We start from the raw sequence: 12,112 nt of genomic DNA, 5'->3' as shown, positions 1-12,112 counted from the left end.
TATACAAAAAAAAAAATCAGGATGTATAAAACATTAAAATCCTAAATAGTTTAAGGTTTTCAAAATTTTTACGTACTTATACCATTCTTTAATATAAATATTTTTATACATTACCTTAAGCTTTATAATTATTATATATCTAAACAAAGATTTAAGCATTTAACTTTTAACAACATTTTTATTATTTTGTCATGAAAAAGATGTTCAGATATAATAAACAAACTGAATCATTATTTAAACTTAGCTTTTTATCAATTTTAATTAAAAAAAAAAAATTTACTTTTAACTACCATAATCATAAAAAGACATATAATGGGAAAGGGGCCTTGAAAAAGATATTGTACTTCAAAAAGCTAAAATACTCCTAAAAATTTGTTAGTGTTAATTAGTATTTGTAAACAAGCCACTTTTTTAAATAATTTAGAGTTACGCTAGGTTACATGACAAATTATGCTAGGCCACTTGTTAACGAATACAAAACATACTTTTTTGTTTACGATTAATAAACTAACTATAATTTAATACTTCCCGTTTTTAATTACCGTAAACTTGTAAACTGATTAGTGTTTTAATAAAACTTGTGTTTGACTACAGCTTTTTTAGAATTGTACGTAGCCTAAATAAAAAAGAAAATACAGCCATTAAAAAATCATGGCTTGCTCAAGAAATTCTGCCGTTAATTACTTTGGGTTTTTGTATTTGGTCGGGGGTTCGATACAATTCGTTTTCAGTTGTGCTGCTCTTGGAACACCTCATTTTTTTGTTGGAGAATTTACACTGTAAGTCAAAAATACCGCTTATTAAGTGCGCACTTTATAATGAAAAACTGTTTGATTTGGTATTAACAAAAATAAACATTTATATTTAACAAAATAAACTATATTTATAACTAAATATATAACTACTTTTTTGTTTAACATGTATTAACAGTGAAACTGTGGAGGGGTTTGCTAATTCAATAAACACATTGACATTTAATGAGAGCCTTGGAACTCTTGTTCATGCTGAAATTGGAATATTTCAGACTGTTATAAATGGAGTAGTGTTTAACGAAAACAGAGAAGGTAAAACTTTAAAATCTAGTAGCTATTATTTAAAAAAATTTAAAACATTAAGTTTTTTTTCATCTGAAACCCTATATTTAACAGTAAGCCAGCAGTCAACTTATCAGTACTTGTTTTTAATTCAGGATTTAAACCCATGCTTGGGTTTCTAATTGTGTCAATAGTGCATGCATTTCAAAGCATTGTAACCAGCATTCCTCTTATTTACCCAAATTGGCGACAACTGTTTTGCTGTAAAAAATACAACAAAAACTTTAGCAAAGTCACTCTTAAGAATAAAGGAAAATCTGAAAAGTCACACGCCCAAAAAAACTTTGCCTCTTGTAAGTTAATTTAACATCCTATACCAACTTTTTAAACATTTAAAATGTTTCTTTACTTCTTAGGTTTGAATACATTTGTTGTACTTGCCCTGTTTTACTTCACCGCTCAAGAAAATTTTCGCCTTGTGGACCTTGGGTTTAGCTTTTACATATTGCTGGTAGTCGGCATATGGAGTTTTGTTCAAGGCGTTATATCGTGGGAGCATTCAAAGCACTATAAAAGCTTGTATGACAAACAAAAAAACAAATCCACGATGAAAGTAGAAGAAGTTCAAAGTTAAAATATTCAAATTTGTTGTTAAAAATTATTAAAAAGTTGTTAGTTAGTTTTGTTATAGTAATTTAATAAAGTAATTGCATTACGAAATACCTGGTTTAAAATATAGTCTAACAAGGTAGAAAATATATAGCCTATAAAACATACAACTTTATTTCCGTTGGTGATTAATCTTTAAATTTCAACATTACATTTGACACATTGCACAATAAACGTGTTTTAATTTACAACTAGCACAGCATTGTGCGTGTAACAATCAATCTAAAAATAAACTGCGTTAGCACTTCCCAGCCTGATAGTTTGTAAAATACTAAAACAAAATAGACTGCGTCACTGTGAGTCAGGTAAACATTTAGCCGAATTTATGATATTGTAGATAATTAATCAAAGCATGACATTACAATTTTTATTTAGTGGATTAAACCAATCGCTTAACTACAAAATAACGGCATATAAACGAAATGCTTATAGTTGCTAGTTATTTAGTAAGTAACCTACAGCACATTTGGTATTTTACAGCCTTACCATTTAATGTAGAAAATAGAAATAAATACTTGCTTTTTAACTACCAATCATTATATGTATAGAGTGATTAAAAAGTTAGGGTTTAGTGCATAAGTTATATAATTTAAGTACTGTAAATGTAACCCTAAAAAGTACTGTACCTATTTAAGTAAAGAGTCGTTCCAGGACCGTAAACTGACACTGATTTAAAGTTAATTGTTTGAGATTGTTTTAAACCAGTTTTCAGTTTGCCAAAAATATGTTAACAAAATTTAGAGCTCTATTAGCGTCGTCCGCCGGATTAAATGAGTAGTACTAAAGTAAATGCGAGAAGGAATTCACAGGAAAGATCAGGGTAAGGTTATAAAAATTCCGCCTTTTTCGCATTTATAAACTTGGATAACGACGCTAAAAGAGCTTCCAAAATTTATAGTTAAATACAGCTAACAGTTGCGTCGCAGATCTAAAACAAACTTGATAAAAAATGACTTGGCACAAAAGTGCGGATATAAATTACTTTGCCTGCTTGTACTTTTTTGGAGGCATGGCTCAATTTGTATTAAGTTGTGCTGCTCTTGGTACACCGCACTTTATAGTCGGAGAATTTACAGTGTAAGTTCATTTAAACTAATGGCATCATTTACAAAACTAAAAACAAGTGTTTTTTTGTATATATTTTTATCCTCGATGTTGAAAGGTCCAATGAGCGACCTAAACATAGAGTAACAAAAGTTACCCCGACCCAGTTTCGAGTTGCCTGTGGCAGTTTGGGATATTATAAAATATAACTGCCTGAGTATTGAGCTGCTAACTAGATGCTGGCTAAGCAGAAGTTCATACCGTTTACAGCGCTTTACTCCAGGGCGCTACAGCATGAGATCACCGGGGATCGAACCAAGGATCTTATGTAGTGAAAGAAGTGTTCTGACCACCACACCACGCTGCCGGTTTAATTGTATTAAATAAAACGGGATAGAATAAAAGTTTAAAAAATTCACAGTGAAACAGTGGAAAAATTCGCTAACTCAATAAACACACTGAAATTCAACATGAGCTTGGGAACACACATTCATGCTGAGATTGGAATATTTCAAACTGTTGTAAATGGAGTTGTACAAAATGAAAACAGAGAAGGTATGTAATTTTGCAGCTTACCGATATTTTTTTTAATGAAAATTAAAACGTACTTTGTTATAAAAAATGATGGTATTATATGATACAGGTTTTAAACCTATGCTCGGTTTTCTAATTTTATCTATAATACATTCATTTGGAAGCATTGTAAACAGTATTCCTATTATCTACCCAAATTGGCGACACCATCTTTGCTTCAAAAGATACAACAAAAAGTATAAGACGATTAAAATAAAGAATAAAGGAGAATCTGAAAAAACACACGCTAACAAAAACTTTTCCACGGGCTAGTAAAATCAAACTTTTTTATTTTATCTTAATTTACATAGTAAAATCTACTATTTTAAAATAATTTAAATTTTTTAAATATATTCATTTATTTTTGATGTGGAAAGGTCGACTTCACGACTTAAACGTAAAGTTACATCAGTTACCCTGACCCAGTTTTGAGTTGCCTTTAACAGTTTGGGGTATTATAAATTATTTTCCAACTAATTAAGCTGCTGATTAAGCATTGGCTTAGCAGGAGTTTTTACCCTTTATATCGCCTTACTTAGGGCGCTACAGCATCGGAGTAGTGAAGATTGAACCAAGGACCTTATGTAGTAAAGCCAAGTGTTCTGACCACTACACCACGCTGCCGGTGATCTTTAATTTTTAAATTTAAATAACATCTAATTAACGTTAAAACCAATTTTTTAGGCATGAGTACCTTTGTTGTGCTTGTTCTATTTTACTTTACTGCTGCCGAAAATTTTCAGCTATTGCATTTGGGATTTAGCTTTTATATCTTACTCGTTGCCGGCATATTGAGCTACGTACAAGGAATAATATCGTGGCAGCATTCCAGGCATAAGGAGTGCAAGCACGAGGAGAAAAAACGAAGAAATACGTTGATCGATTTAAGCGAGAGAGATGGAAAAGAAGTAGTTTGAACAAAGTGAAATCAAAACTTAGTTTTCGAGGAACAAGGTTCACCAGAAATAGAAAAACTGTTATAAAAAGGGATTTAATTAAATTTCATATTTTTTTATTTATTTTCTTCCCATTTAATATTTTTTACATTGTAACGTATTTTTATGGTAAGTTGTAGCCTAATGTAATTTTTTTTCCAAAATTTTTACTAATGGCATAGCAATTTAAACCAGTGCTGTCAATAGAAATACTATATCTTTTTTAATAGATTGATTATATTTCCGTGTCAATTCATTTTTATATAATTATTAAAGTTTAGTGTAGGCGTAGGACTGGTGGCTAAGGCAAAAAGTTTTAGCCCTAAGCCCATGCAATAAACGGATGTTTTATTACCGCTTATTCATTATAACAAATTAGGCTTATAAAACAGTTTATAAAAAGTGTCTACATTTTAATAGGACAGGTTATGGCATATTTTGTAATTAATTGCATTTTTGGAATTTTTGAAAACAATAACCAGTTTCCTTACTTAACCAGCCTGTTTGTTGTTAATATAAAAAGTGGTTAAATTTGTGTAGTCTGAGCTACTAAAATAGTTGAAAACCGCTTTAGGCAAATCGAAGTTTGTATTTGAAAAATATGTATTACGAGATAAAGACTTCAGCAACGTTTTTGTTCATCAAGCAAATAACCATAAAATATGTTTGTTTTAGATAAGAAGGTTAGTCTAGGCCTGCTGTTTATCAGCTAAACCAACTAACCAACATGAAAAACTGTACTTGAACCCTATAAAGTAGCAATAAAAGAGTGTAGTTAACTTGTTGTTAGGTTTTTTTAAAAAAAAAGCTTATTAACCTAAAAAATTTCTTTTGAGGTAAAGGGACTTAGTTTACTAAAATTAAAATAAAAGACTTGAAAAGCAAAGCTGTATTGTTACTATATAACAAGAAACAATTAATTTCATTAAAAAGCTGCTTTAAGAATAAACAAAAAAGTAATATTATGCTAGGACAAATTTGATAATGCCCTTTGTTAATATTCTGTTATAAATATAGTGCAAAATACTTATTTTAAATTAACAAACACCGAATAAAACTCAAGTTTTATCTTATAGGTTTATCAAAATGTTACATAAATTGGATTCAAAATCCTTTCCTGTATTTGTCATATGCTTTACCGTGTCATTTATTATAATGTATAAATATTTTGACATATTGAACTTTCAAAATCATATTAACAATCTAATAACCTGGGAAGCTAGCAATATGACTACTCTGCTTAAAAATACAACATATGGTTCAATTATAAAGACTTTATCATCAGACAATTGTAAATTGTGGAAAATAGTTTTGGAGGATCACCCAATGACATTATCGCCAAGAATTATTCTTGACCCAAACAAGTTTCTATATCCGGGATTAATTTGGGGTCCAAACAACCAAATAGTTGGCCTGTTGCAGTCTATTTACCTTGCTATTAAACTAAATAGGTAAGTAACATTTTTATACTGTTGTTTTAATATATATTACCTTATAAAAAAATAAATATTGATTTAATCTAAAACAAAATCATCCATGCATAAATTGAAAAGGAAGATCCATGCATTAATTTGGAAGATCCATGCATAAATTGAAAATAAAGAAAAGTACTGTTTTTTAGAACCTTGGTTATTCCTAAATTTCGTGCTCATTTTACATCAAAAGGAAATAAAGTACAAAAAGCCGGTACCAGAATTGATGTCGATTATTTAAGAAGTTTTATTTCTACTATATCAATAGATCAGCTTCAAAATAAATGTAATGGAAGCTTTGATGTAGCATTTCAGGTAAGAATGTAAAAACATGACAATTTGAATCAAACCTGTCTTATATAAATTTGCCATAACGCTTCACTATTTTAAAGAGAGTATTTTTAAGTTATTTGTATATCTAAACAAGCACTTTTCAGTAATGTTAACACAGTCTCTTTAACCTTACTTTAACGTACAGGCACAAATAGTTAACCCAAATGCGATTTACCAAATTGAAGAAGACACCAAACTAAAAGTATTTCAAGGGGGTAAACAGAACTGGACCGACATTGAAGGAGCATTTAAACTAAGACTTTTTGCTAAATACAAAGGTCTACTTACCATACCAACTTTCCCCAACGCAAAGTACACACCAACATACAGCCCCTGGTTATCTGGCAATGCAAACGATTTACGCAAGGCTTACAACTCATCTTTGCCTTGCGCTGCCTACATTGCACCTTTCTACACAATTAGATTAGGAATGCATAACAGGGTTGCGTCTCCGTTACCAAATGTTACTAATATCACTTATCTAACCAACGACGTTCTGTATTCGGCCGTTGTTGATTCGATTAAACACCCGGTGTGCATCGTTGAAGCAGCAAAGGATTTTCTTAAGCAAGCTTTTAGAGGAAAGCAGTATGTTGCAGTACATTGGCGATACGACCCTTCGGATTGGGGTCAAAGGTGCAAGGGCAAAAACGAAGACTGGAAAAAGTCGACGTGCGGTCTTATTACAACAATGACTCCAGAAGATTTTTTAAACGGCATAATAAACACACTAATTAGCAAAAATATATATTTTAACAACACTCTTTACCTTTACATTGCCGTTCCTTCCTCTTTAAAGACATACAAAGAAAATATTTTGTTATTTTTAAACAAAACTAACTTACTGCAAACAAATTTAGACTTAACAAATGTTTTGACTAAAAATTATAAAAACTGCTGGGATAAAAACTGGGAAAATTTTGACGAAATTTTTTCTCTCGTCGAAATGGAAATTATGAAAAAAAGCGAAATTTTTTTTCATTCACCTGGATCCACGTGGTCGAGTAACATTTTGCCAAAAAGAACAAAAACCGATGAAAACGGTTTATACCAGCAAAAATATTCTGTTTCTATTTTAAATACAGTTCGAACAGCTGTTGAAAAAAGACTGGCTAACCATAATAATTCTGAAACTCAATCTCTAAAATAGGGCTACGATTTTGAATCTTAAGTATTAAAATTAATTTATATGCAGATAATTTAAAAAAAATTGTGTTTACTTTTATAAATGGTTCACTGCTTTTTTATTATGTATTGCAATAAGTGTTAATTACTGAATTGTTAGGTTTTAATCTTACTGTAAAAACCTTTTATGGTTTAAGAAAATATAAAAGTTTTGTAAATTAACATTAAACGATTATGCAAACACTATATTTAGGAACATATTATTTTGCAATTTTTATTTTTTTCTAAATATTTCAACGTCACAGTTTATGTAAAATTTAGTTTTATTGTGAATTTTTTATATGCATTACGTAAGAATGCGTAATACTTAAAACAATTGTTTTCGAATTTCTATACAACGCTTCCCATTCAAATAGTTTAATAAATAGAATCTTAAGCATATGGAAAACCAAATAAGATTATATTGTTATACAATGCCTATTAAAGCACTTTATAAGTAAGCTAAAAAAAATTGTAGAATAGCTATAGCTAACAAAACTTTGGTATTATTTTTGTAATAATTTTAAATACTAGAATTGCAATGCGTCGCAAAAATCTGCATACTAGTTTGATAAAATTAGTGCTAGTTGCAAGTTTTGCTTATTTTATTCTGTGGATTTTTAGCTTCGACTTTAAATATGACGTCATTAACTTCCAAGAAGCACGTGGTAGTAAAACAGCCGAAACAGAGGAAGGCAGTAATTTAACTTTTAATTTTGGGTTTAACAAAACCACATTTTTACATGTTACATTACCGCTACAGACTACAAACACATCAAAACCAACGCCACTCCCTATTACGTCCTTAACAGACAAATGTAATTTGTGGAAGATAAATTTAGAAGATCATCCCATGGCATCATCACCAAAAATAGTTCTCGATCCAAACAAGTTTTTATATCCGGGTTTAATTTGGGGTCCAAATAACCAAATAATCGGTCTAAAAAAGTCGATCTACCTCGCTATTAAATTAAACAGGTAGGACACTAAAAATGTGTGAAATTCAAAACTATATTACCATTTTTTTCAGGACATTAGTGATTCCGAAATTTCGAGCTCATTTTACTTTAGGGGGAGCCCCTCAGAATGCCTCGACAAAAATCGACGTTGACTATTTGAGAAGCTTTGTTTCTACGATAACTATAGAACAATTTCAAAACAAATGCCATGGAAATTTTGATGTTGCATTTCAAGTAAATTAATACACTTTTAAATGAATAAAACATTTAAGTAGATAGAGAGAGAAATTACTATTTTATGAACATCTCAATGTACTTTTATTGTAGGCTAGAATACCTACACCGTTTATGATAAAAAATATAGAAGTTGATACGAACATGAAACTTTTAAAAGGTGGAAAACAGGTATGGAAAAACGTCGAAGGTTCAAGCAAATTAAGGTTGTTTCCTAGTCGATTTAAAGGACGACCTATTGATGCTACTATACCATCTTATCCGAATCAAAGGCAAAAACTGGCCGACCTTTACAAATTAGAACCTAACTCTAAAACTTTGCGACAAATTTATAACTCCTCCCTTCCCTGTGCAGCTTATATAGCCCCGTTTGGATCTATTAATATTAAACCTAATGGTGGTATAGCTTTACCATTAGTTAAAAATATGAATTATAAAAAAGTTAAAAATGATGTGTTGTATTCCGCTATCGTAGATTCGGTAAGGCATCCCCTATGCATTATCGAAGCTGCAAAGGGCTATATAGAACAATCATTCAAAGGGTCATCATATGTAGCAGTTCATTGGAGATACGATCCCTATGATTGGAGTTCAAAGTGTAAAGAAGAGAATGGACTTTCTAAAATGACCTGCACCGTTATGAAAAGGGCGACAGCGAACGATGTTTTTAACGGACTAGCAAAAACTTTGACAAACCGTAAGATAGCGACCAGTGATAAGTTATTGTATTTGTATATAGCAACGCCACCCGTTCTGTTTTCCTTTAAAAAAGAGATATTTCGTCTTTGGACCAAAAAACCCAACTTTCGTCAGCCTTTAATCAACTTGGAAATGTATTTAAAAGAAACGTATGCCAAATGTTGGGATGGGAATTGGCACAACATTGGCGATATAGTGTCTATGGTTGAAATGGAGGTTATGAAAAACAGCGAGGTGTTTTTTTATTCAGATCAATCTACGTGGAGCAGTAACATCTTACCTTTTTACACTTCAACGCTAAAGTCAGGCAGGACAATCAAAAAACAGCAAATTCCCATTCTGTACTTAACTTACGAGGAAATAAGGAAAAGACTATTGAATGCCAAGTGATTTTATCGCAACTGGTGAAAGGTGTGCTCATTTCTTAAAATGCATTTGTTTAATTATAACCACATAAAACGAAGGCAGTATTTATTTTTTATGACTTAGGTCCCCTTATTACGCCTTCCTGCAACTTCGTTCAGCATTTAAATTACAAAGTTAAAATATTTTTTTGATTATTTATCCTCGAAATAAGAAAAACAAGCACAATTTTAAAACTCTAAAACTTTATATAAACTTTGCTTTTTGTACACAACCATGTCATAATAGCTGTAGATTACTGTTAAATTTTTTTAATCCTTATCTTCTGTCAATAAAAATCAATTTCCATTGATTGGGTATAGTGTTTAAAATTACATACAAAAGAGTGCCTATAAAATATACTTAATTAAATTGATTAAAACTTAACCCTTATCAATTCCAGTTGCATTCCTTTCATGTAAACAGTATAATATATAGTACGTAATAAGGACTGAAAACTTTACAATAATCAAATAAACACATTAATGTAAGCTGCAGGTTATAACTCTGCCATTTTTATTTTATTTGCAAGATGTTAAGCACAAATTTTCTTCTTCAAAATCGAAAAAATCTAAATTTAAAATTATTATTTAGAAATTATATACATACATTTGCTAACAAATATATTAAAAAAGTGCTTACCTATCGATTGCCGTAACCTTGGGTATTTCTGCCTTGATTAAAGTTGTTACCAGATTGCATTAATTGAAGACCAGGAATATTTCCAAAATCCTTTAAAAAAATACAAAATGTTCAACAAAAAAACTAACAAAGCAGTTACGCAAAAATCTATATAATTCAAAAAATGTGTTTAACAAACATAATTTGTTCTTGCAAAAATATAAAATATAATATAAGCTTTTTACTTAAAACAATAATAAACACCAAAACAGTAACATTTTCCTTTTTTATTGCCAAATGTTATAATAAATTTGACATTTTTTAACATAAACTTAATAAAAATGATTTACAAAAAATGAAAACTTACAAGAACTTTAAGCATCTCCTTTGTGGTGGGATCAACTTCGATGATGTCCTGATCCAGAGCCGACATGTCTGGAACATAGTTGTCCCTTCTCTCTCGCTCTTCCTCCTGGAGTTTGATCGAGATTCCTCTTACTGGTCCAACTCGAATCCTCTTCATTAAATGCGTAACGAATCTGATTAAAAACATTTTTGAAACAGTTTTTAAAGAATTTTTTTAAAACAAAATTTTTAAGTTTGATGTTATTATAGTCTAACCAATTAAAATTACAACAAAATTTTGATTTGTCCACAGACAAATTTATGTTAAAAATTATGAAGTTAAAAACTGAAATTTTTTTAAATAGTTTCTATTTCATTAATAGTGTATATATGAAAAATGACTATATTTTAATACTGTGTGTAAGAGTAAGTAAGCCTAGTTGTAATATAACAAAGACTATTAATCATATTTTAATCTAGTGGTTTAACTTGTCCCACCATAAGAGTGTATGGGTTAAACAAAAAATTGTGCTGTTATAATCCAAAAAAATCCTAAAATAACAGCCATAAACTAGTCTATTGAACAGTACATTATTAGAAAAGTTTCTATAACCATTGTAATCTTCTGCCGGATTTTATATATTTGTAATTGACCTAATGCTCAGACCTAAATGTAACTAATTGCAAAAGTCTGAAAGTGCCTGACTGCATGTATATAGCAACAATGCAAATGTTTACATAGGTGATTTACGAATGCAATATTTGCAAGCAAACTGCAACCCTAAATAACCTACAGTAATTTATGACAGTCAGAAATTCTGTTAAATTTGAACCAACTCAAATTAATATATTGATCTGTGACTGTAGATATCCACTTCCAATTTTAGTAAAAATTGCATTAACTTTTAGTAATTTGTTCACACGGTTTCTGCAGTCAGTTGTGTTAAGTTTTATAAAAAGAAAAATAATAAAATTTCAAAATTGTTTACGTTCTATGTTTTTGCCGAAGTCTCTCTTACCGTTCTGCCGTCAGACTGTTATCTTACTTTAAAAAAAATCAAACAAAACTTACCCAGCAATTTGGTTGCGGAGTTTCTTGCTGGGAATAATTGCGATTTCCTCACATACTCGTTTGTTTGTGTGAAAATCAAGAGTAAGTTTCATGTAATACTTCTCAATAATCACTCGAGCTGCCTTCTTGACAGTTTTCGTTCTGACGCGACCCTGAAATTACACTATAAGTTATTTCTTTTTCTTCCTTGTATACCCATTTAATTTTACAATCATTAAAAAATCTCAAAATTATGGGTTTTTATTAAAAAACATTGATTAAAACAGATACAAAAACAACTAACCATGATGAAATGCAACTAAAAAGAGAGATTTTTCCCAGCAAAACAATGAATACGTATTTTTTCTTACACTAGATGGCGCACGTTTAATTTATAAAAAAATGTATGACAGATTCTGCGCTCACAAATAGCAATAGGTTGACAAAATTTGTAATTTAAATTTGTTTCATTTTGATAATTTAACAATTATTTAACATAGTAATTTTATAATAATCTCATAACAGATAATTCTATGTTTTCGATCATCAAAGAATTGGTTAGATAAGTGCAATGTTT

General features: G+C 30.2%; 4 protein-coding genes across 4 annotated transcripts; 3 read left to right on the top strand and 1 right to left on the bottom strand.

Moving 5' to 3' along the window:
* Positions 1–647: 647 nt before the first annotated feature.
* On the top strand, positions 648–1,668 carry LOC145745219 (uncharacterized). Its single transcript, XM_082563225.1, has 4 exons — positions 648–779; positions 931–1,064; positions 1,190–1,387; positions 1,451–1,668. Exons 1-4 carry the CDS (start codon positions 652–654, stop codon positions 1,666–1,668), a joined length of 678 nt encoding a protein of 225 aa, XP_082419351.1. The 5' UTR covers positions 648–651.
* Positions 1,669–2,545: 877 nt separating this feature from the next.
* Positions 2,546–4,449, top strand: LOC145746067 (uncharacterized). The gene is made up of 4 exons (XM_082564251.1): positions 2,546–2,780; positions 3,169–3,302; positions 3,391–3,588; positions 4,005–4,449. Exons 1-4 carry the CDS (start codon positions 2,653–2,655, stop codon positions 4,235–4,237), a joined length of 693 nt encoding a protein of 230 aa, XP_082420377.1. The 5' UTR covers positions 2,546–2,652; the 3' UTR covers positions 4,238–4,449.
* Positions 4,450–5,482: 1,033 nt separating this feature from the next.
* On the top strand, positions 5,483–9,821 carry LOC145745218 (uncharacterized). Its single transcript, XM_082563224.1, has 6 exons — positions 5,483–5,706; positions 5,877–6,042; positions 6,206–7,204; positions 7,724–8,202; positions 8,255–8,417; positions 8,511–9,821. Exons 1-6 carry the CDS (start codon positions 5,483–5,485, stop codon positions 9,504–9,506), a joined length of 3,027 nt encoding a protein of 1,008 aa, XP_082419350.1. The 3' UTR covers positions 9,507–9,821.
* A 183-nt stretch (positions 9,822–10,004) lies between these two features.
* On the bottom strand, positions 10,005–11,895 carry LOC145744624 (small ribosomal subunit protein eS17-like). Its single transcript, XM_082562521.1, has 5 exons — positions 11,840–11,895; positions 11,557–11,708; positions 10,507–10,678; positions 10,161–10,250; positions 10,005–10,089 (listed from the first exon to the last, which is right to left on the bottom strand). Exons 1-4 carry the CDS (start codon positions 11,840–11,842, stop codon positions 10,161–10,163), a joined length of 417 nt encoding a protein of 138 aa, XP_082418647.1. The 5' UTR covers positions 11,843–11,895; the 3' UTR covers positions 10,005–10,089.
* Between the last annotated feature and the right edge of the window lie 217 nt (positions 11,896–12,112).

The sequence above is a fragment of the Corella eumyota genome, chromosome 3 (assembly GCF_963082875.1).
Source record: "Corella eumyota chromosome 3, kaCorEumy4.1, whole genome shotgun sequence".
Taxonomy (NCBI): domain Eukaryota; kingdom Metazoa; phylum Chordata; class Ascidiacea; order Phlebobranchia; family Corellidae; genus Corella; species Corella eumyota.
Note: the sequence above shows the minus strand (reverse complement) of the source record. Positions and strands in the feature narration are given on the sequence as shown.